Source organism: Symphalangus syndactylus, chromosome 21, assembly GCF_028878055.3.
Source record: "Symphalangus syndactylus isolate Jambi chromosome 21, NHGRI_mSymSyn1-v2.1_pri, whole genome shotgun sequence".
Classification (NCBI taxonomy): Eukaryota; Metazoa; Chordata; class Mammalia; order Primates; family Hylobatidae; genus Symphalangus; species Symphalangus syndactylus.
In genome coordinates, this window is record NC_072443.2 from 55,095,003 (window position 1) to 55,118,916 (window position 23,914).

The 23,914-nt window shown below is 51.1% G+C and overlaps 1 protein-coding gene across 1 annotated transcript in view; it reads left to right on the top strand.

The window, feature by feature from the left end:
- The window catches only part of NUP210 (nucleoporin 210), a 107,716-nt gene that overhangs the window by 49,380 nt on the left and 34,422 nt on the right, over positions 1-23,914 (top strand). The window contains exons 13-20 of the mRNA XM_055259255.2: positions 850-1,048; positions 6,772-6,917; positions 12,448-12,669; positions 14,541-14,714; positions 18,817-19,009; positions 19,294-19,400; positions 20,760-20,864; positions 20,964-21,065. Of these exons, the coding sequence (XP_055115230.2) occupies positions 850-1,048; positions 6,772-6,917; positions 12,448-12,669; positions 14,541-14,714; positions 18,817-19,009; positions 19,294-19,400; positions 20,760-20,864; positions 20,964-21,065 (1,248 nt within the window). The remainder of the gene's footprint in view (positions 1-849; positions 1,049-6,771; positions 6,918-12,447; positions 12,670-14,540; positions 14,715-18,816; positions 19,010-19,293; positions 19,401-20,759; positions 20,865-20,963; positions 21,066-23,914) is intronic.

Here is a 23,914-nt window from a genome sequence, read left to right on the forward strand (position 1 = left end):
TCGCCCAGCATCCCAGCCAGATCCTGAGGACAGTTCCTCAGGAGGCAGCGTGCGTCCTGGGTAGAACCTGGCTTCCGGGGCCAGCCGGTGGGGCTTGTACTCAGACCCAGCACGCTGTAAAGGAGCTGGCCCTTTCCCTTCAGGCCAGTGCTTCGCCAGGTGAGTGGGGTTGAGGAGAGCCCCTCCTTAACCAGGAGGTGGGATTCTAGTTTTATACAATCATGGCTGTGCTTACCTCTCTCCTGGCTCCAGCAGCTCTACCGGTCCATCTGATGAGCCAGACATTCAGAACACATCCTACATCTCACTGGTCGTAACATGCCTGCCCTGGCTCAAGCTGTCGCATCTCTCTCTGGGGCTTTCCAACAGCCTCCTCACCACACTGCTCACTTGGCTGCTGATCGGTACACAGAAGCCAGGGTGATGGAGACCTCTGAGGTCCCCCAGCTCAGCCACAGTAAATACTGATTCCTCACCATGGCTTCCAGCCCCATCTCTTTCCACTGCCCCTGCACAGTGCACTTCAGCACACTGGACTCCATGTTCCTCCAAGGTGCTGGCCTGGTAGGTGCTGCAGGGCCTTTGCACACACCATCCCTTCACCTGGAGTGTTCTTCCCCCAGGCTTTGCCTGGCTGCCTTTGCTGTGGCTCTCAGGTCTGAGCTCCTAGGCCACTCCTCGGAGAGGCCTCCCCTGCTGTCTGTCCCTGAATCACCCCACTGCCTGCGACAGGCTTCTCACAGATGTATCCTCAGTGCTCAGCACACAGCAGCTCTTAGGAAATCCGAGCAACAGGCCCTGCCTCTCCCGTGGAGGCAGCTGAGCCCAGGCCATGCCCCTGTTTTCCAGGTGTATGTGATCGAGCCCCACAGCATGGAGTTTGCCCCGTGCCAGGTGGAGGCACGTGTGGGCCAGGCCCTGGAGCTGCCCCTGAGGATCAGTGGCCTCATGCCCGGCGGGGCCAGCGAGGTGGTCACCTTGAGCGACTGCTCCCACTTTGACTTGGCTGTTGAGATGGAGAACCAGGGTGTGTTCCAGCCACTCCCAGGTAAACCAGCGCTACTGAGCAGGTGCCAGATACTGGGATTGGGGGCCAGATTGTGTTCTCAGCATGGACCGCCAGATTCCCAAAGAGAGAGCTTGAGGCAGCAGAGGGGCTGCAGCATAAGGAATGTCTCCTGATCCACCGTCAGTTCCTGTCTGGCCTGGATCTTGCCCACCGTATGACTTTGGCAGATCAGTGGCCTCACTCAGCCTCAGTTTTCACATCTCTAAGCTGTGTGTCATCTACATAGAATCACATCAAGGTGCCTATTTTAGTCTCTGGAATGCAGTTGGTATTCAGAATGCATTGTCAATAGGGGTTTAGTTAGTTCTAGGGTCCTCTCACCTGTGACAGGCAAGGCCCACCCATCTGTTCTCTGCCGCATCTGCTGTGGGATTTTGATGGTGACATGGGTGGAGTCTGACTGTGATAGTTTATCGAGTGTCAGCCCTGCCAGGATAGGACAGGCAGTTTGCATGCCTGACCTCATTAGGACTTTACAACCACCCTAGGAGAAGGATCTGTTGTTGGCCCATGTGACAGATGAAGAAACTGTGGCTGTGTAGCTGTAGCTGCTGTAGCTGCCTAAGGTCACACATGGCCTGGGACAGGGATGGGGTACAGATCTGGGTGTGGCTGACACTGACCCTGGGGCTTTACTCACCTGTGAAATGGGCCCTAAAGATAAGGAAAGGAAGGGCTTCCTCTCTGATTTGCAGAAGAAGAAGACCAAAGGATGGGCGAACTATTGAATAGGAGTAAGATTTGGGCAGAGCATTGGAAGTTAACAGGGATGCCATTTGGTGAGCAGGGGCACCTGTACCAGGGCCTGGAGGTGGGCAGTCCGTGGTGCCTGTGCACGTGGAGGACTGGGAACAGAGGACCCGTTGAATCACAGAGTGCTTTGGAGGGCCTGGACCTAGTGTCCAGGCAGTGGGGAGCCACTGAAGGTTTTTGAACAGAAGAGCGATGTGATCCTGGCAGTGTTTAGGAAGCTTTATTGGCAGAGGTGTTTGTAGGATCTCCTGTGGTGCCAAGTGGCTATGCGTGCAACTGTAGCTGTAATTACGTGCAGAGCTTTTGCAGTTTGAAGCTGCACAGGAGGCCAGCATCTCTGAAAAATCCCTGAGCAGACTGCATCCAGGAGAAACTAAGCTCATGAAGTCTACAGTGTCATTGCCAGGTAATCATTTAGGATGGAGGAAAAGCCTTGCACATGGGAGAGGCCCGCTGACAGCAGGACGTGAACCACTCCCCTGCATTGCCTGCCACAACCGTCCTGGAGGGAGTCTGCAGGGTGCTGCTCAGGCATGGGCTCAGGTGCCAGGGAGGAAAGTTCAGGGCTTGGAGTTCCACAGGCCTGGGTCTGAGCCACTCCATTTCCTTGCTGGCTGTGTGATGCTGGTGTGCTGCCCAGCCTCTCTGAGCCTTGGGTTCTTTAACTATAAAATGGGATGACAGCTCTTGCTTATTGTGATGGTTACAAGTGAATATCCCTCAGCACGATGCAGGGCGTTTCTCCAGGGGTTTGACTTCTGAAAACAGCAGTCAAGATGGGAATCCTGTGGTGTCAAATTTCTCTTAGGAAGTGCCTTCCACCGCCCCTGGTGTGGAGTGTGCATGGTAATGTATAGGGAGGTGCGTAGGGCCCAGGCTGTATGAAAATATGTATCTTAGAAACCTGGGCTCTGTCAGGACAGAGATGCTCATCCCACAGAAACCCATGGGGCTCAAGAGCAGGTCGGATCAGCAGGTTGACCTGTCCCTATAATACCCACCCTGGAGCTTACTTAGCTAAAGAAACAAATTTGGTCCCACGTTAGGTAAACTCCCTCTGCCACCTCCCAGGCTCAGAGCACAGGTAGCCGGGCTCTGATCATGGCTCTGAGGAAGAGCCCTGGTAGCTCTGGCCCAGGCTGGCCTCCCCTCTGTGGATCCCTCTGCTTACTGCAGTTGGACTTGGCGGTCCCATTTCTACCTTGCCCTCTTGGGTGGCATCTTCTTGAAAGCCCCTGGCCTGTGGGCACTACTGTGACTCTCTCAACATGGTGCTGGCATAGACAGACTTACAGAATAGAATACTGAGCCCAGATAAAAACCTGCTCATACATGGTGAAATGATTTTTGGCAAGGGTGCCAAGACTGTCCAATGAGGAAAGGACAGTCTATTTACCAAATGGTGCTGGGACAACCAGGTATCCACATGCATAAGAATGAAGTTAGACCCTTCCATAACTCCAAACACAAAATTTAAGTCACAGTGGATCAATATAAAATTGAAAACTATAAAACTTCTAAAAGAAAACTGGAGGAAAGCTTCAGGACATTGGAATTGGCATTGATTTTTTGGCTATAACACCAGATGCACAGGCTATAAATTAAAAATAGACAAACTGGACTACAACAAAATAAAAAAGTTCTGTATATCAAAGGATACCTACAGAATGGGAGAGAACATCTGCAAATTGTATAAGGGGTTAATATCTAGGGTATGTAAAGAACTCCTACATGTCAGCAGCAATAACACCAATAACCCAATCAAACAGTAGGCAGAGGACTTGAATAGATATTTGTCCAAAGCTGATACATGGACAATAAGCACACGGGAAGATGCTCAACATCACTCATCAGAGTGGTGCAAATCAAACCCACAATGAAAAGGACTACACTCCTTAGGATGGCTGCGATCACAACAACAGAAAACAGCAAATGTTGACAAGGATGTGAAGACACTGGAACTCTTATGCGCTGCTGGTGGGTATGTGAAAGGTGCTGCTGCTGTGGAAAGCAGTATGGTGGTTCCTCAAGAAAGTAAACATTGAGTTACTGTATGATCCAGCAGGCAATCCTGCATCTGGGTGCACATCCAAAGGTATTGAAAGTACGATCCGAAAGAGGTATTTGTGCACCCATGTTCATGGCAGTGTTATTCACAATAGCCAAAAGGTGGAAGCAACCCAGGTGTCCACCATTGGAAGAATGGATGAACACAATGAGGTCTATCCATACAGTGGAATATTATTCAGCCTTAAGAAGGAAGGAAATTCCAACCCATGCTGCAACATGGAAGAACCTTGAAGACATCATGCTCAGTGAAGTAAGCCAGTCACAAAAGGACAAATACTCTATGATCCCACTTATATGAGATACCTAGAGTAATCAAATTCATGAAGACAGGAAGTATAATGGTAGTGGCCAGGGACTGGAGTGAGGGAAATTGGGAAGTTACTGTATATTGGGTGCAGAGTTTCAGTTTTGTAAGTTGAAGAGTTGTGTGGATGGATGGTGGCGACATCCATTCACAGGCTACATAAATGTACTTAATGCAACTGAACTATACACACAAAAGGTGTTATGGTGGGAAATTTTATCTTACCTGTATTTTATCAGAATTTTTTTAAACAACTTTTTTAAAGATAAAATTTTAGGCTGGGCACAGTAGCCCATGCCCGTAATCCCAGCATTTTGGGAGTCCGAGATGGGAGGATTGCTTAAGCCCAGGAGTTTGAGACCAGCCTGGGCAACATAATGGGACCCTGCCTCTACCAAAAAATGAAAAAACTATCCTGGTGTGGTGGCTCACTTCTGTAGTCCCAGCTAATCAGGAGGCTGAGGTTGGAGACTCACTTGAGCCTGGGAGGTGGAGGTTGCAGTGAGCCAAGATTGTGCCACTGCACTCCAGCCTGGGCGACAGAGCAAGACCCTGTCTCAATAAAATAAAAATTTTAAAACTTAATTTAATAATGGCAGGGATGTAGGGCAGCCGTTGGCAGCAGTATAAATTGACACAACCACTTTGGGAAGAGATTTGACAACAGCAACCAACAATGACTACAGCTAAACACATGCATGCCCTGCAGCCTAGCACTTCCTCTCTTAGGGATGCACGCAACAGAAATGCCCAGGTGTGTCCCTCAAGAGGAAGGCACCCAGATGTTTACAGCAATACCGTGTAGCACAGCCCCAAACTGGAAGAAACCCACATGTTCACCATAGCATGGGTCAGTCTATTGCTCTGTATTCATACAACAGAATCATATGGAGAATGTGGACAAAGGATCTTCAAGGTGTGACCAATGAGAAATCCCATGAACACTGTGGAGGTGAGGAAGCCAGGCACAAAAGAGTTATGCCCATGATTCCCTTTATGGAAACAATACCAAGCAAGATTCAGTTGTGCTGGTAGGCGCCAGGGGGGGCGGTTTTCCTTTAGGGAGAGGCCAAATACCAGAAGGGTTTCCAGGAGATTCTAGGGGTACAGATAATATTCTGTTTGTTGATCTGGGTGCTGCATATAGGGTGGGTCCAGTATGTGGAAAAATCATTGTGAATTATATACTCATGTGAATTAAACTTTTTTTTTTTTTTTAACTGAGTTTTGCTCCCTCATTGCCCACGAGGGAGTGCAATGGTGTGATTTCGGCTCACCGCAACCTCCGCCTCCCGGGTTCCAGCAATTCTCCTGCCTCAGTCTCTCAAGTAGCTGGGATTACAGACATGCGCCACCACACACGGCTAATTCTGTATTTTTAATAGAGACAGGATTTCTCCATGTTGGTCAGGCTAGTCTCAAACTCCCGACCTCGGGTGATCCTCCCACCTCAGCCTCCCAAAGTGCTGGGATTGCAGGTGTGAGCCACCGCGCCTGGCCGTGAATTAAACATTTTTATTTTTCTTTTGAGACAGAGTTTCACTCTTATTGCCCAGGCTGGAATGCAATGGCTCGATTTTGTCTCACTGCAACCTCTGTCTCCTGGGTTCAAGTGATTCTCCTGTCTCAGCCTCCTGACTAGCTGGAATTACAGGCAGGCGCCACCACGCCTGGCTAATTTTTTGTATTTTTAGTAGAGACAGGGTTTCTCCATGTTGGTCAGGCTGGTCTCAAACTCCTGACCTCAGGTGATCCGCCCACCTCAGCCTCCCAAAATGCTGGGATTACAGGCGTGAGCTACTGTGCCCGGCTGAATTAAATATTTTTTTAAAAATCAGGGCCAGGCGCGGTGGTTCATGCCTGTAATCCCAGCACTTTGGAAGGCCGAGGGGGGTGGATAATGAGGTCAGGAGATCGAGATCATCCTGGCTAACACGGTAAAACCCCGTCTCTACTAAAAATACAAAAAATTAGCTGGGTGTGGTGGTGCATGTCTCTAATCCCAGCTACTCAGAAGGCTGAGGCAGGAGAATCGCTTGAACCCAGGAGGCGGAGCTTGCAGTGAGCCGGAGCTTGCAGTGAGCCGAGATAGCGCCACTGCACTCCAGCCTGGGAGACAGAGTGAGACTCCATCTCAAAAAAAAAAAAAAAAAAATCAGATGAAGGATCAAGCCTGGGATGAAAGAGGGGGCCCCCAGCCTGTTGTGCCTTCCCCACCAAAGGTGATTTCAGGGCTGGGCACAGTGGCTCACACCTGTGATCCCAGCACTTTGGGAGACCGAGGCGGATTGATCACTTGAGGTCAGGAGTTCAAGACCAGCCTGGCCAACATGGCAAGTCCCCATCTCTATTAAAAAAATACAAAAATTAGCCAGGTGTAGTGGTCCATGCCTATAGTCCCAGCTACCTGGGAGGCTGAGGCAGGAGAATCACTTGAACCCCAGAGGCGGAGGTCGCAGTGAGCCAAGATCATGCCACTGTACTCCAGCTTGGGCAACAGAGCGAGATTCCATCTCAAAAAAAAAAAAAAAAAAAGTGATTTCAGGGTGACCATCTAGTTCTCTCCGTTCTGTAGGGAGGCTGCCACCAGGCTCTGAGCACTGCAGCGGCGTCCGGGTAAAGGCTGAGGCCCAGGGCTCTACCACGCTTCTTGTGAGCTACAGACATGGCCACGTCCACCTGAGTGCCAAGATCACCATTGCTGCCTACCTGCCCCTCAAGGTGAGCCAGGGGCCCTGCCCTTTACCACCCCCCTGCCCACTCCTTCCCAGATGCAAATTACCCATTTGCTCTGACGAATTTCCGTGATAAACCCGATTCCTTCAAAATAGCTTTTGGCACAGCTTCCTCTCCCATGATTTCTGGCTAAAAGCAGGATCCATGTGGAAGGAGCAGAGCCTCCCTGATGGGGCAGTGGTTGTGGGCATCTCTGTGGTTATGTGAGACAGCACTTGGCAGGCTTGGCAGGACACCGACCTGCCAGCCTCTCCCAACGAAGGTAGGAATGTGGGCTGCAAGGGCTTCAGAAGTGTGTTCAGCAAGGGTCAGAACAGGGGAGTGCTTCCACTTCACTCCAGAGCTAACCTTCAGGGTCTCCACAGAGCCCTAGAATTGGGACAGCGGCCTTGTGGTATGGCAGATGCTGAGGCCTCCAAGACTGGGGTCAGAGCGGATCTGCCCTGGCCTAGTGTCCGTCCATCCTGCTTCCTATCTGAGGATAGTGGTGGCCACGGCCTGTGCGGAGCAGAGCACATAGCCTCAGTGTCCATACCACCCTCCTGAGCCGAGTCCAGCCTGACCCCCACCCACTCTTGGGCCTTACATTCCCTGCCTGTAAAATGGGACTGAGACAGCTCTTGCCTCATGGGGTTGTGATGAGGATTTGCTGAGCTCACAAATGGAATGAGCTCAGAACACAGTCTAGGGGGTAGTGCAGGCTCAGGAAGGGTTAGTTATTATACATGGATAAAAAAGAACTGGGCCTTCCTCCGGGGTGGGTATGAAGGCTTCGTGCGAAGGCTGCCATGCAGGAGGCTGCTGACTGTAATCATTCCTTTCTTTGAACCCTGCCTGGCTTGCAGGAGGTGCAGAGAGGGTTCGTTGGTGGGGAGTTCCTGCTGCTCCTTCCAGGGAGGGCTGGAGAGCAGTCCTGGGGGAGCCCCAGTCTCCCTGGCTCGGTCAGGCAGTCCTTGCGTTTTCTTGCATTTTTCTGCTCCCAGTGTCAGCCTTGAAGACAGCTCCGGTCCTCATGGTTTGTACCATTTTTTTCTTCCTCTCACCCATTCATTGGAAGCAAGTTTGGTGATGTTAGGATTTCTTTTTCTTTTTCTTTTTCTTTTCTTTTCTTTTTTTTTTTTTGAGATGGAGTTTCGCTCTTGTTGCCCAGGCTGGAGTGGAATGGTGCCATCTCTGCTCACCACAGCCACCGCCTCCCAGGGTTAAGCGATTCTCCTGCCTCGGCCTCCCGAGTAGCTGGGATTACAGGCGTGTACCACCATCCCCAGCTAATTTTGTATTTTTGGTAGAGACAGGGTTTCTCCATGTTGGCCAGGCTGGTCCCGAACTCCCGACCTCACATGATCCTCCCACCTTGGCCTCCCAAAGTGCTGGGATTATAGGCGTGAGCCACCGTGCCCGGCAATGTTAGGATCTTTTATCTCTGAACCCCTAGCCCTGGGTTCAGTGCCTGGTACAGAGCAGACATCAATCAAGGGTGGTTTTGTTTAGAATGAATGTGTAAGGAAATGTGTCCAAGGTCACCCAGCCAGGGCAGAAGCCAAGGCCTCCTGACCTCCAGAGCAAACATAGCAGACACTTCTCAGATGTCCGTTAGTGATCAGAGGCCTAGCCCTGCTCCTTATCCTCCACCCATTTGTTCCTTCAGCACACAGACATGAATACCTACTTGTGCAATCCCTGCTGCAGGCCCTAGAGATGCACCAGGGCAGAAAACACAGAACCTTTGTCCCCATGAAGTGACATTCTGACAAAGAGAGGTAGAGACGACCGTAAACAAAGCAAAGAATGTATTTTGCCTCTGCTTGCCATGAAAAAGGTAGAGCATGAAGGGGTGATGGGGGTAGAAGTTTAAAATGGGGAGATCAAGACCTGCCCCCACACCCCAACTCAAGCATAGCACTGCAGCAGGCGAGAGTGTCAGAGAGCAGAGTGGAGACAGTTGAAATCCCTGAGGACAGCAGGCATTCTGGGGTTGCCCTGCGCACCTTCTGGGAGCTAGAGCATTCACCAGGCACCTGGAGAGGGGTTTTTCAGGGCCCCTCCTGGCTCTGGATTATCAGGGTGTTTGGCTGGAGCAGCAGAAGCCAGAAGCTGAGCTCACAGTCCTGAGTTGAGATGTAAGGATGAAGATAAGGTAGACATGTCCCTCAGGGAGGTGGCTTCCTGATTAGACAGATTATAGAGAAAAGTGGATGTGGGTCTCTTCTCCTTTCATCTGTCTTCTTCCTAGTTAGCAGGTAAGATCAGGTTTATTTACAGGGAACAAAAGCCAAGTGACAGAAACTTAACCAATAGAGGAATTGATGTCTCTGTCACACATGAGGAATATTTGGAATATTTGGGCTTTGACACCCGCGGAGGAGCCTGCACAATTCATGAGCATCCTTCATCAGCTGCGTTGTTAACCTGTCTCCTTGGCACAGGGTTCCATGATACTTTCATGCCTGAGGGAGAGAATTAAACAGGAAGGTGATAATTCCTCATCCTCCGGTTGTTAATTGTAGAACACATAGCTCCTTCGCACAGTTCTTTCACTTTGGGCTGGTCATGAAAATGTCTTTAGCAAGATACACAGTGGCAGGGGGGGTTTTATTGGTTGTGGCCATGAGATGTGGCCACAAGATACACAGTGGCACATAGTGGGGTTTTATTGGTTGTGGCCATGAGATGTGGGTAAGAGCATGGGATCAAGAGTCAGAACAGACCCGGGCCCACCAGCTGGATTAGCTTGGTTTGGTGTCTTCATCTGCTGGGATTTATCCTTTCTGCCTATAAAGTGGGGATGACAGTTAATAATCATAACAGTTTCTAACAGCAGGGGCCATTGATTGAGCGTGTGCTAGTCATATATTCAGGTCTTTCATTCTAGCCCCTGAATCGCACCAGTAGCCCCTCGAGGTAGGCATTATCATTGTACCCATTTCACAGGATGGGGAAACAGCCTTGTAGACATTAACTTGTTTAAGGTCCCACACTAGCTTCGCTGCAGTGGGGTCAGAGAAGCAAATGATGGTATATCCAGTGATGTCTGAGGGGCAGAGATGAAGAGTTGAGCTGGAAAGAGGGTGACAGGGGAAGGGAGACCCTGTTTCAGACAGGCTCAGCAGAGGCCTGCCTGAGGAGGTGACACTCAGGCAGAGGCCTGAGTGACGTGCAGAACTGGGTTGTGCTGCTGTCTCCAGCAGAGAGTTCTGAGAGGATAAGAGATGAAGACCCTGAGCATACTTAGTGCTTCTCCTGCAGGAAACAGGGGCCACGCCTGGCTCTGTTGAAGGACGAGTCTGGGGATGGGTTACAGCAGGGGCACCAACAGCCTCCTTGGAATTGTTTGTGTGTGAGCACACATGTGCAGGGAGGGATGCCCAGAGACAGTCGATAACCTATATCAGATTCAAAAAATGTTCATATTCAAAAACAAAGTCAAAAGGACAGAATTCTCATTTGAAAAGTCATAGTCTGTTCAGGTCGCCTTAATAAAACACCTTGGACTGGGTAGCTTATAAACAACAGAAATTGCTTTCTTGCAGTTTAGGAGCTGGGAAGTCCAAGGTCAGGGCACCAGCAGATTTTGGTGACTGGTGAGGGCTTCCTTCCTCAGAGATAGCCATAATTTGGATGTTCGTGTCCCCGCAAAATACATATGTTGAAATGCTGACCCCCACAGCAATGGAGCTGAGGTCTTTGAGGGGTGATTAGATCATGAGGGCAGAAGCTTCACGGCTGGGATTAGTGCCCTTATAAAAGAACCCAGAGAGCTAGCATGAGCCTTCCACTGTGTGCAGAGGTGGAAGAGGTTTTTCTGTGGGTGGGGAGGGAATATTTTTCTTATAAGGTTTTTCCTTCCTCATGTGGTTAAGATCATGCCATAGACGCAGAAGGAAACAGACACACCCTACCCTCCACGAGCCTATAGCCTGATCAGGGAGACCCCCAAGCTGTGAAGCTCCTTCAGGGTGAGGAGCACCAGGTGAAGTGGGGGCCAGAGAAGAGTTGCCTGGGCCACAGGTTGGCGCTGGGTGGGGAAAGAAGCAGGGCTTTCTGGAGGCCAGTGTGCTGAGCCCTGCAGTGTGAGGAGGGGGTCACCTAAGTGAGACAGGGCAGGAGGGTAGCCTCTGCGAAGGCCTGGGGACAGCTGAGCATGGTTCTCTAGAAGGATGCCACTAGTCTGTAGCTGGGACTGGGGTCAGGTTGGGAGAGCCCAAGTCCCAGGACAGAAGCTGAGCCTGTATTCTGAGGGCCGTGGGTGCTGTGGAATAGTTTAATGCAGAAGGGACAGGGTCAGGTCTGTGTCTTAGTAAGAGACACATGGGCAGCTGTTTGAAGGGAGAGTAGATGGGTCTAGCGGGGAGCAGATTGACAAGTGAGGACTTGGCAGTCACTGCAGTGGGACCCCCTGCAGTGGGAGGTTAGCCCAGCTGGGCAGGGAGTCAAGGAGCAGGACTGTGGGACCCCTCAGAGTGAATCCCTCCTCTCCGCACCCCTGCTGTGTCACTGGAGGGAGGAGTCCTGTGGAGTCTCCACGTCTTCCTGGAGGTTGGCTGGGAATGACACCCTGTTACATAGAATCTAACACTGCCATTGCCCACACCAGGAGGCCATGGGGCCGTTGGCACCATTGGTTGCCCTAGGCCGTGGAGGAAATGAGAGCTTTGTGTGAAATATTACTTTAATTCTTCCTTTGTTTACTGGGTACTTTAAGGACTCCACAGTTTTACTTGCCAATTCACTTTCATTCAACAAAGAATTGTTGAGCATCCACTATGTTCCAGGCATGGTTCTAGGTGCCACAAGACTCACCTTCGAAGCTCGTGCATACATGGTGCAAAGTGTGGGAAGCCCAGCGGCTCAGAAGGAAGGGAACAGACCACCGGCAATGATGCCAGCAAGGACACCACAGGCTGCATCTCCATTGAGCACCTGGTGGATATCTCTTTAGGATTTTATGCTTTTTACAGCAACATGGTTGTGATCAAACTGCACCATCAGATTTGTATCCTGCGCTTGTAGATCTTTGTGAAGACTGCTTTGGGGGCCCGCATCAGCTTCCGTCACTGGGAAACACCATGTGTACTGAGCCCCTTGTGCTGGATTGTAGATTATTGTTGGTTATTTGCTGTGGGAAATAATAGGGTGATGAACATCTGTCTGTGCATTGACATGTTTCTCTCCATTGTGTTGTTAGGTTAGGTTCCAGATGGGGAATTCCTGGGTTCCAGGGCTGTGGGTATTTTCAAGGCTTTTACCAGATTGTTTGACAAAAGAGGCAAATCCATGTACACCCTCCAGCAGTCTGTCAGAGTGAGGGCTTAATTCTATCTACACCCCATTCCTCTGGATCTTTGCAACGATCCCCATGAGTGCTGCAGATGAGGAGAATGAGTTTCAAACAGGATATGGGGTTTGCCTGACCACTAGCCCCCACAAGCAGGGTGAGGATGCGGGGCTGGGATGCCCAGCTCCCGCCCGTGCTGCCTTAGAAGAATGCCAAGTCTTCTGCCTCTTCCTTCCCCAGGCTGTGGATCCCTCCTCTGTTGCCTTGGTAACCCTGGGCTCCTCAAAGGAGATGCTGTTTGAAGGAGGTCCCAGACCTTGGATCCTGGAACCGTCCAAATTCTTCCAGAACGTCACCGCTGAGGACACTGACAGCATCAGCCTGGCTCTCTTTGCCCCCCATTCCTCCCGGAATTATCAGCAACACTGGATCCTTGTGACTTGTCAGGCTTTGGGTGAGCAGGTGAGTGGGCAGCTGCTCCAGACCCTCCTTGCCCTAAGGCAGGGGTGGAAAATGACTCTCTCAGTATTGTTTTATTTACTCCTTGGAGTAACCCTGAGAGACAGCCACTCCTATTGTACCCATTTTACAGACAGGCAAACTGAGGCATGGTGAGGTGGAATGACTCAATGAACGCCAAGCAGGTGTGGCAATGGGGACCTCCTGCTATACCAGCTTTCATAGAGCAGGCCAGTTGGGTGGCTTGCCACCTCCATGGGCTTCAGCATCCCCCACTAACCAAACCAGAGCTGGAGGCTTTGAGTTCGGGGGTCACAAGTCCAATGTCTCCAGGGTCGTAAATGAATGAGGCTGTAGACCCAGGTTTGACACTTCTTGTTGGTTCTTGAGGATAACCTGGAAATCGCAATTTTTTTTTTTCATAGGTAATCTCTTAAGTTTTTTAATGCTGAAAACCAAAAGCTGAGGAGGCTGAGGGGACCAGACAAAACACATGTGTGGCCTGAATCCCCACATGCTGACTGGAGGGCATCTTGCTGTTCAGGCGCCTTGGGGCCTGGCAGTTCTTCCCTGGAGAGGGTGGGCTGAGAGCTTGTGGGGCTTCTGGTGGGCATCTACTGCTCCGTTTCCAAGGCGGGAAGCCCAAAGCAAAAGGGGTATTTGGCAGGAATCAGGAAGATGGGAGAGAGACCGTTTCTTTGGGAAGTGAAGGATACTTCCTGCATGTGTAGCAGGGCAAAGAATGTCAATTGGCAATAAAATGCACATGCATGCCTCCCACGGTGCCCTATGGCATCAGCCATGCCACAGCTGCCCTGGTATGGCCAGAAAAGATGCCTGGTGATAGGTTCCACTCACCAGTGGGGTGGTTTTAGAAAAACAATAAAACAACAAGAACAATAGCAGCATCATAATAAATAATATAATAAGAAGAATAAAATTCCTCTTGAATTAAGTTGTATATATTTCTTATACCTGGCATGACCCCACCATCCCTGTCCCCTCTCAGGGCTGTAGGAATTTGACCTCCAATTGGGGTTACCTCTAGGGCCTTCCCAATCCATTGCTCTGTGGCTCCCTCACATGGGGCACCGAGTACAGACAGAAAGCCTTCGTGGAGTCAGGGAGGACACTGCCCTTGGTCCTGCCTCATGGTCAGGAGGGGTGGGGGCTCGTGTCCTCCATCAAGTGCATGTCATCTGAGGAGGCTGAGGGCGCTACCTCAAGATGGGCCCTGAGCCATGGTGCTCCAAAAAAGAGGAGGTTGGATATGATTTCTGAGGTCCCAGCTCTCCAGGCAGACAGGTTTCCCTCTTTTCTTGCACCATGGATTTCCCTCTCTGCAGCAGCCCCTGGAGCTGCAGAGCATGAGCAGGCGGAGGGCAGGCCCTGCCTCCAGGCTGCAGCTCCTCCTGGGCATTGTCTTGCAGAGTTCCTATCTGATTCGCTTGCCCCGTCATCGTTCTGCAGCATGCACTTCCTACGTCTGTCCCTCATTCCATGGGTGTTTTCACCTCCATATGGACTCCTCATTGAAGCATCCTTGAACTTGTGAATTTGCTAATGCAACCGTGGGGTTTTCCTAGGGTCCTGGGAAACCATGAAGCCTCACCGGGTCTACCTCTTCCCTGGGATAGGAGCAGCCCATAGGGCACATGGGCTCCCATCTGAGAGTCTCTTAGGTGTTGAGAAAGTGCTTTCCCACCTGTGTGCCACTGGGCCTTTGTTAAGACCCTGTGGCATGGGTATCATCATCACTGCCATCCTATAGAGGAGAAAACTGAGTCAGACGGAGCTGGGGTGGGGTGTGGCACAGCTCAGAGAGGAGTGAGAACTCAAGCGTGGGGGTCTGACTGCTCACTGTGCCCTACCAGGTCATCGCCCTGTCGGTGGGGAACAAGCCCAGCCTCACCAACCCCTTCCCTGCAGTGGAGCCTGCCGTGGTGAAGTTCGTCTGCGCCCCACCATCCAGGCTCACCCTCGCGCCTGTCTACACCAGCCCCCAGCTGGACGTGTCCTGTCCGCTGCTGCAGCAGAACAAGCAGGTGGTGAGTGTGGGCTATGCTCGGGAGGAGGCGAGGGTGCCACCCGCTTGGGCAGGAGGACATTGGCGGCCTTGCCCATGGTCCCAAGCATTGTAACGGACATAGCTCCACACTGCACTTCCTTCGTCTCAACAGCTGGCCCTGTGAGGGCGCTGGTTTCATTTGTGTTTTATATGCAGGGGACACACAGCTTGGAGAGGTGAGGGACATACCAAAGTCACAGCTACTAGTGGCAGTGCCAGGTGAAGATAGAGTCCTTTTCCACATTCGCTGCCTGTCTTTGTTTGGCACTTGGTAGTTTAAAAATAACTTGTTGTCTTTTGTGCCTTGAGGGTGTTAAAATGGGGCTTGCTGTCTGTGGACAGAGTATGTAGGGTCAGAGCAGGCATGGGGGCTGCTGAGGAGAGGTGACCAGCTACAGCATCCCCATGATGTGGGCGATGTGGGGCTGTGTTTCAGAAGTGTTGGGAGGGGAAGAAAGTCCCTTGGGAGTCTGTCTAACAGCAGGGATGGTAGGGGAAGCCACAGGTCTGCTCCCCTTGGACTTGAGACACATCCATGCCTTAGTCCCTAGGGCATTCAGAGCCCAAGGTGCTGAGTGTGTCCAGGGTAAGGGACATGAGACATCCTCTGGCCAGCACCAGCCCCCAGCCCCTTTTCAGAGGAGGGGGGTGGGCGGCTCCTCACTCCTTGAGTATGTCCTTATGGAGCATGTCCTCTGTGCCAGGCACAGGTCTGAGTTTTGGATTGCACAGTAATCAGGACAGGCAAGGCACCTGCCTCCCAGAGATGACAGGGAGACCAGGAGATGCACAAATAAGATGGATCAGAGGTGGCAAGCGCTGCAAGGGAAGTGAAATAGGGCACGCAGCAGAGCGAGGAGGAGGCTGCTTAGGAGGAGTGGAGTGGGGCTCTGAGGAGGGCATGTGTGAGCTCATCGCGATCTAACGCTGTGGAACTCACTCCATTTATTCTTTGCGAGTCCTAGAGCAGACCCTGGCTCATAGGAGGAGCTCAGTAACTAGGAGCGATGGATGAGTGAACCAGCGAATGCACTGTGCATGTGCTACTCGTCTTCACCCTTGACTCTTGCAGACTCATGGGTGGAGAAGCCACACTGCTGGATAACTGGCCAGGGAGTAGCTGAACTGGAGAGCAGGTCCTGTCTGGACAGGCAGCCTGTTCAGCTCAGGGACAGTCAATTCAACCCCAGGCTGGCCCAGCTTTCTCACTTTCAAAGAAAAATCATACCTATGTGCATCTTCCCTGTCCTTAGCATTGGCTGTGAGCTGAGCAGGCCACGTTGGGGCTGGATTGTGCCTGGTCTGTCTTTTGGCCAGGACCTCTGCTTTAGCCCAGGGTTGTCTCTCTGGACTTAAATATGATGGCTGCAGGGCTTGACTCTGATTAGGCTTTGCACATGATAGATGTCGCCAGAAAATAATGGACCTCAAACACGGAGTGGCTGTGTGATCCATCAGTCCTCAGGTTCCTGAGCCACCAGCCAGCCATTGAGGCGTGACCCTGGCAATTTAGAGCCTCATTAGGGAACTGTCTTTTTTTTTCTTTTTGAGACAGTCTCGCTCTGTTGCCCAGGCTGGAGTGCAGTGGTGCAATCTCGGCTCACTGCAACCTCCACCTCCCGGGTTCAAGTGATTCTCCTGCCTCAGCCTCCCGAGTAGCTGGGATTACAGGCATGCGCCACCACGCCCAGCTAATTTTTCTATTTTTAGTAGAGACAGGGTTTCACCATATTGGTCAGGCTGGTCTCGAACTCCTGACCTCGTGATCCACCCACCTCAGCCTCCCAAAGTGCTGGGATTACAGGCGTGAGCCACCATGCCTGGCCAGTCATTAGGGAACTTTGAGAAAGATATATCCCTGCAATGCAGCCTGGGTGCAGGATCAAGGTAATTTTATACTCTCCAACTTCAGAGGCTACCCAAGATGTGTTTGCAGATTAAATTATTGGTGAGGAGAGACACCAGAATGGAATTGACTGATCAGAATGACAAGGTAGAGCCAGGCTCAGCCTGACACTGGCCCTCCGAGCAGGTCCTCTAGCGTGTGGCTCGCTCACTGTGGGTGGGCACCAGTTGCATGGGACTGATGAGGGGCTTGAATGGGGCTTCCCCCAGATGAGACACCAGAGATTGGCCACACTGAGTCAGGGGAGGTCCTTGGGCTCTACAATCAGGCCAGCTGAGTTCCACCCCTAAACCTGTGTGACCTTGGACAAGTCATTTAACGTTTAACGTCCCTGGACTTCAGCCTCCCTGTTTGTAATATGGGGCTTATGTTGTTGCCTCAAATGGGCCAGTTAGCTTGCACGTGTGCTTGGCCAGTGTCAATTTCCTTCCCTGGAGGAGCATTGGTTTTCCAGCCAGGATTGCATCTGGGGGAGCCATGGAGCACCTAGGATAGGTCCCTACAGCCCCTGCCCAAACTCCCGGCTTCTATATTATGAATAATGATGAGACCTTTGCATGCCTGCTGATGGTGCTGGTCTACTCTGAGCAGGGCGTGGATTAAGAATTTGTAGCCTGCTTGAATCAAGTGTTCTCTTGGGGCAAGAGAGCTAGAAGGAGTTGGGAGGAGCCCTCATGGTGCAGGTGGGGTGTTTTGTGACTGTATCAGTCAGGCAGGCGGGGTCTGGCCGGGCTGCCACAGCAAACAAGCCCACATCCCGTAGCTTCACATGGCACAAGCTCACCTCTTGCCCATGCTGCATGAGCCTCTCTAGTTGGCTGGGAGACCTGCTTTGCGTCATTGTGATCTTCATTCCAAGACATGGGCTGTGGAGCAGCCACCATGTTGATCATGGCAGGTGCCACTGTGGAGAGAAAGGGAATGTGGCAGGTCAGGATCTGGCAGTGAAGCTTCCCCCTAGTCCCATTTCACTGGCCAGAGCAAGTGCCTCAGTCACTTCTAACCAGAGTATGAGAGAAGGGTAGTTCTTCCTGCAGGACCCCCCTCTCCCCGAATAGAAAACTAGCCCTGTTTGTGAATGATGCTCATGGCTGCCCCCTTTCCTACCCGAATGTAGGAAGGCTCTCTAAAATGACCTTGCAGTCCCCATATTTAAATCCCTCGGTTGTGCTTTGTGTGTCACAGCTGGAGAAACTGAGGTTCAGGGAGTTCATAACTTGCCTGGGCACTGAGAGGTGGAGCTGGGGCTCAGTCCAAGTTGTGGGGTCAGAGACACTTGGCCTCTGCTTTGTGGCCCTGCCCACATTGCCCCCATGCTATGAGGCCAGAGAAGCAAGGGATAGCCCGCAGGAAAGAGGCTTGATTCAGCCGGTTTCTAAGGGGAGAGTCTGCTCGGGGAGCAAGAGATCAAGCCAGAGTGGTGGGAATCCAGGATTTGGACCTGCAGCCTGGAGCTCCCATCCTGAACCTCCTTGGATGAGCTCCTTTCCCTGCCTGGGCTTGTGCTTTCTTCACATGGGGATGACCCCTTCCACCTTCCTGGGACATTTAAGGATTAGGCGAGTATTCCACTTTGAAAGGAGCTGTACATAGCCAGTGGCTCTGGGACATCTTAGGCGTTGAAATCTGCATTCCTGTGAAACCACTAGTGGGGCCATCCTAGAGGTGCTGACATGTGCCTGGGTGGGGGATGGCAATCATTTGGAAAGGTGAGGGCACAGGGGAAGGAGAGCAGCCTGCCCACAGTAGTAGGTCAGGGTGGGGCTTCCCAGCTTCAGCACTGTTGACATTTGGGGCCAGATAGTTCCTGTGGGGGGCTGTCCTGTGTATTGTAGGGTGTTTAGCAGCATCATGGACCTCTCCCGACTAGATGCCAGTGGCAACCCCCTGACTCATCAGTAGGGACAGCCAGAAATGCCTCCAGTGTTGCTGAAGGCCCTCTAGTGGTTCTCATTCCATTGAGAGCTGTGGTCTGGAGCCAGAGGCCAGCTTGGACAGGGCCATGGGGGGACCTGGTGGGTGGCAATAGTGAGGATTGCTTTCTGGCTCATCCCATTCCCTCACCAGCACCTCCAAGAGCCCACAGGGCAGCTGCTGGCCTCAGAGTGCACTGCATGGTCAGTGTCCAGGTCCAGTCCTGGGGGTGACCACAGCATCTGACCTGTGTTCCCTGCAGGTCCCAGTGTCCAGCCACCGCAACCCCCTGCTGGACCTGGCTGCTTACGACCAGGAGGGCCGCCGGTTCGACAACTTCAGCTCTCTGAGCATCCAGTGGGAGTCCACCAGGCCACTGTTAGCCAGCATCGAGCCTGAGCTGCCCATGCAGCTGGTGTCCCAGGACGATGAGAGTGGCCAAAAGAAGCTGCACGGTGAGCTGGGTGCAAGCCCGATGGCCCAGGCAGGAGATCAGAGACCAGACAGGAAGCCTGCCAAGGTGGGCCAGTGCCTGTGGGAGCTTAGTTATCTGCGCTTAGGTCCTGTTAACCCTTACAGTCCACATAGTTTCAACACACACAGTTGTCTTTTCAGATTCTTCAACACATGCAGTTGTCTGTTTTCAGATTTGAAACTGCAAATCAGAAGAAGGGAGGGGCTGCTTCAGGGGTGGTGATGGGCAGACATCCAACGGTGGCTTCCCTCTTCCTGGTCTCAGGTTTGCAGGCCATTTTGGTTCACAAGGCATCAGGAACCACAGCCATCACTGCCACTGCCACTGGCTACCAGGAGTCCCACCTCAGCTCTGCCAGAATAAAGCAGCCGGTATCTCCCAGGGCCCAGTGGTGGGTGGGCTATGGGTAGTGGGGCAAGCCTCCTACTTCTGCTTAAATTCCACCGGGTATCACAGTGTCCTGAGTCACTGTCTGCTTGACCACCACTCCCCCACCCCAGCCTCTTGGAGGCCCCAGGAGAGGCACTGCTATTAATAGTAGAGGACCAGTAGGTACATTGGAGGTGAGAATGGGAAGGGCTTCTGAAGATAGCCCTTCCTGGATGACAGCCACCTCATGGGGGGTATAGCCACGAGGAAACTTAGGTCTTGAATAAGGTGGAGGCAGCAGGTACAGGCTGGAAGGAGAAGGTGGGACTGTATTCCCAGGGTCCCTAAATGCCAGAATGAGGCACTTCTATTGTCCTTCTGGGAGCAAACTTTGAAAGAGGCTGGGGGCCTATGGGGGCAGCAGTGGGGAGGCTGGCCTGGAGGGAGGTGGTCACTGAAGGGGCACACCTGTGCCTGTCCCTGATGGCTCAGTCCTCACTGGCACCAGGAGTCCCTTGATTGGGAGTGAGGGGGCATCATGGCCTCCTGCCTGATGCCTGAGCACCCTGACGTGTTCCCCCCAGGACTTTGCACTTTCTCCCTCTGCCCCGATGTCCCCCCACCCCCCATTGCTGAGTCACTCGGGCTTCCTCCCCTTGCAGTCTCTGTTCCCCTGAGAGCTGCTCTCCCTTGCAGACACCTTCCTTGTCCTTGTCACCCACACTGCACACCTTCCTGTCATTGACTCACTGTTGCTTTTCCATCCGTGCATTGGAGTCGCCTCTCCCTGCGGGCAGTTGCTGCACCCTGAGTGCCTAGCACATCTGTGGCCTCGAGGAGGTGCGCAAACACGTGACCTGGGGGCCTCAGATCTGGGTGGCTCCCTTGTGTGACACATGGCGGGAAGCAGAGCTCAGTGGGTCATGTGCCACCCTAGGGGATGAGGGCTGTCATTGTCCTCTCCTGAGCCAGCCTTGGCCACTCTTCCAGGGGACCCTCCCCCGATGCCTGGCCTGGCCGGCGGCCACACGCTCTGAAGCTGACCCTTTGCTGTGAGGTCCTGCAAGGCAGGGCGTGTGTGTGAGTTGCCCACCACTGGGGCCTGGTGGGTTGGGGTGGCATCTTCTAAGCTGGATTGCTGCCAACCCCCTCCTCAGTTGCAGGAGGAGCCTGCAACTCATTCCACCTCAGGAGGCTGAAGGGAGGCCTCAAAGGGCCTGTGGCCATTCTGCTGGGCTCAGGAGCACCAGGGGCTTGTGGCTGGGAGCAAGGCCAGGCCCTAGGGCCTTTGGGCCTGCTCTTCCCGAGGGGCGACCTAATCATGTCCTCCTGGATCTGATGGCCTTGCCGTTGCCCTTCAGCATGACCCTCTGGTGCCTCTATCGGCCTCCATAGAGTTCATCCTGGTGGAGGACGTGAGGGTGAGCCCAGAAGAGGTGACCATCTACAACCACCCTGGCATCCAGGTACAGTCCTTGCCCTGCCACCTTCCTGGGCAAAACCCACAGGGGGACTCCTCGCTCTCCCACATGCGGCCCAACCCTCCCTGCATCTGTCTCCTGCAGGCAGAGCTCCGCATCAGGGAAGGCTCAGGTTACTTCTTCCTCAACACCAGCACCTCAGATGTTGTCAAGGTGGCCTACCAGGAGGCCAGGGGTGTCGCCATGGTAAGCTTGGGCCATCGGTCCCCACTGTTGGTTTTCATTCCTTATCTGGGCTGTTGTGTGGTTAATTGATTGATTATTTTGAAAGCTAGCACTTGGCTCACACTCGGAATCCCAGAACTTTGGGAGGTCGAGGCAGGAAGATCACTTGAGCCGAGGAGTTCAAGACCAGCCTGGACAATATAGTGAGACCCCCATCTCTACAAAAAGAAAAAGAAAAAGAAAAAAATTAGCTGGGTATGGTAACACAGGCCTGTGGTCCCAGCTACACAAGAACCTGAGGCAGGAGGATTGCTTGAGCCCAGGAGGTTGAGGGGTGCATTGAGCAGTGGTCATGCTCCAGCCTGGGCAACAGACCTGGGTGAGAAACCCAGACCCTGTCTCCAAAAAAAAAAAAAAAAAAGCTGGCACTTAATCACATCAGCTATAATTAGCAAGGTCTTTAGATTCTCTGATTCATTCTACAACTTTAGTCATTCTCATGAAACCTTTGTGATTTGTATTCCCTGTCCACAAACTGTTAGTTACCTAATGGTTTCCTTTCAATCAATGCTTTAAGATTAAAATATTATTCCATAAGGAGCACTGTAACAGCCATAAAGAAAATTCTTTTAAAAGATGTCTCAACTTTCTGTATTTTTCCTGTGTTTCTCTCTTGACCCTCTCCCTGCTCTTGCAAGCATTGACTTTAGCTGTGCTCATGGCATGGAAGAATTTAATGTTCTGCTTTTATTATGTTATTTTAAGTTTTTATGTTTTTGCATGTTGCTAATGTAAGCTGGCAGTCCATCTTCAAGTTTGCTAATGCTTTCTTTTGCCAGTTTAAATCTACTCTTGTGCCCTTGTAGTGAATTTTTCATTTCAGCTATTATACTTTTCTTTTTTTTTTGTATTTTTATTTTTTATTTTATTTTATTTTTTAATTTTATTATTATACTTTAGGTTTTAGGATACATGTGCACAATATGCAGGTTTGTTACATATGTATCCATGTGCCATGTTGGTTTGCTGCACCCATTAACTCATCATTTAGCATTAGGTATATCTCCTAATGCTGTCCCTCCCCCCTCCCCCCACCCCGCAACTGTCCCTGGAGTGTGATGTTCCCCTTCCTGTGTCCATGAGTTCTCATTGTTCAATTCTCACCTATGAGTGAGAACATGCGGTGTTTGGTTTTTTGTCCTTGTGATAGTTTACTGAGGATGATGTTTTCCAGTTTCATCCATGTCCCTACAAAGGACATGAACTCATCATTTTTTATGGCTGCATAGTATTCCATGGTGTATATGTGCCACATTTTCTTAATCCAGTCTGTCATTGTTGGACATTTGGGTTGGTTCCAAGTCTTTGCTATTGTGAATAGTGCCGTAATAAACATACGTGTGCATGTGTTTTTATAGCAGCATGATTTATAGTCCTTTGGGTATATACCCAGTAATGGGATGGCTGGGTCAAATGGTATTTCTAGTTCTAGATCCCTGAGGAATCGCCACACTGACTTCCACAATGGTTGAACTAGTTTACAGTCCCACCAACAGTGTAAAAGTGTTCCTATTTCTCCACATCCTCTCCAGCACCTGGTGTTTCCTGACTTTTTAATGATGGCCATTCTAACTGGTGTGAGATGGTATCTCATTGTGGTTTTGATTTGCATTTCTCTGATGGCCAGTGATGATGAGCATTTTTTCATGTGTTTTTTGGCTGCATAAATGTCTTCTTTTGAGAAGTGTCTGTTCATGTCCTTCGCCCACTTTTTGATGGGGTTATTTGTTTTTTTCTTGTAAATTTGTTTGAGTTCATTGTAGATTTGGGAAAGGATTCCCTATTTAATAAATGGTGCTGGGAAAACTGGCTAGCCATATGTAGAAAGCTGAAACTGGATCCCTTCCTTACACCTTATACAAGAATTAATTCAAGATGGATTAAAGACTTACATGTTAGACCTAAAACCATAAAAACCCTAGAAGAAAACCTAGGCAATACCATTCAGGACATAGGCGTGGGCAAGGACTTCATGTCTAAAACACCAAAAGCAATGGCAACAAAAGCCAAAATTGACAAATGGGATCTAATTAAACTAAAGAACTTCTGCACAGCAAAAGAAACTACCATCAGAGTGAACAGGCAACCTACAGAATGGGAGAAAATTTTTGCAACCTACTCATCTGACAAAGGGCTAATATCCAGAATCTACAATGCACTCAAACAAATATAGTTTTCAACTTAAGAATTTCTGGCCGGGCACGGTGGCTCACGCCTGTAATCCCAGCACTTTGGGAGGCTGAGGCGGGTGGATCACGAGGTCAGGAGATCGAGACCATCCTGGCTAACATGGTGAAACCTCGTCTCTACTAAATATACAAAAAAAAATTAGCCAGGCGTAGTGGCGGGCGCCTGTGTTCCCAGCTACTCCGGAGGCTGAGGCAGGAGAATGGTGTGAACCCGGCGGGCGGAGCTTGCAGTGAGTCAAGATCGTGCCACTGCACTCCAGCATGGGCGACGGGGCTAGACTCTGTCTCAAAAAAAAAAAAGAATTTCTATTTTTCTTTCCTCTAACTTTTACCTCTTTATTGATATTCTCTGTTTGATATGAGATTATTATCAAATCTTCCTTTACTCCCTTCATCGTTGTTTGGTTGGAAGGCTTTGCCTGGTGAATCTGATCTCTGGTGGCCCTCACAGACAGTTTCTGTCATCTGCCTTTTTCTGGAGTACAGGTCATGTTTTCCAGTTTTGTTTTGTTTTGTTTTGTTTTGTTTTGTTTTGTTTTGTTTTGTTTTGTTTTGTTTTTTCATGTCCTATAATTGTTGGAAACTGGACATTTTAGGTAATGTATTGTAGAAACTCTGGGT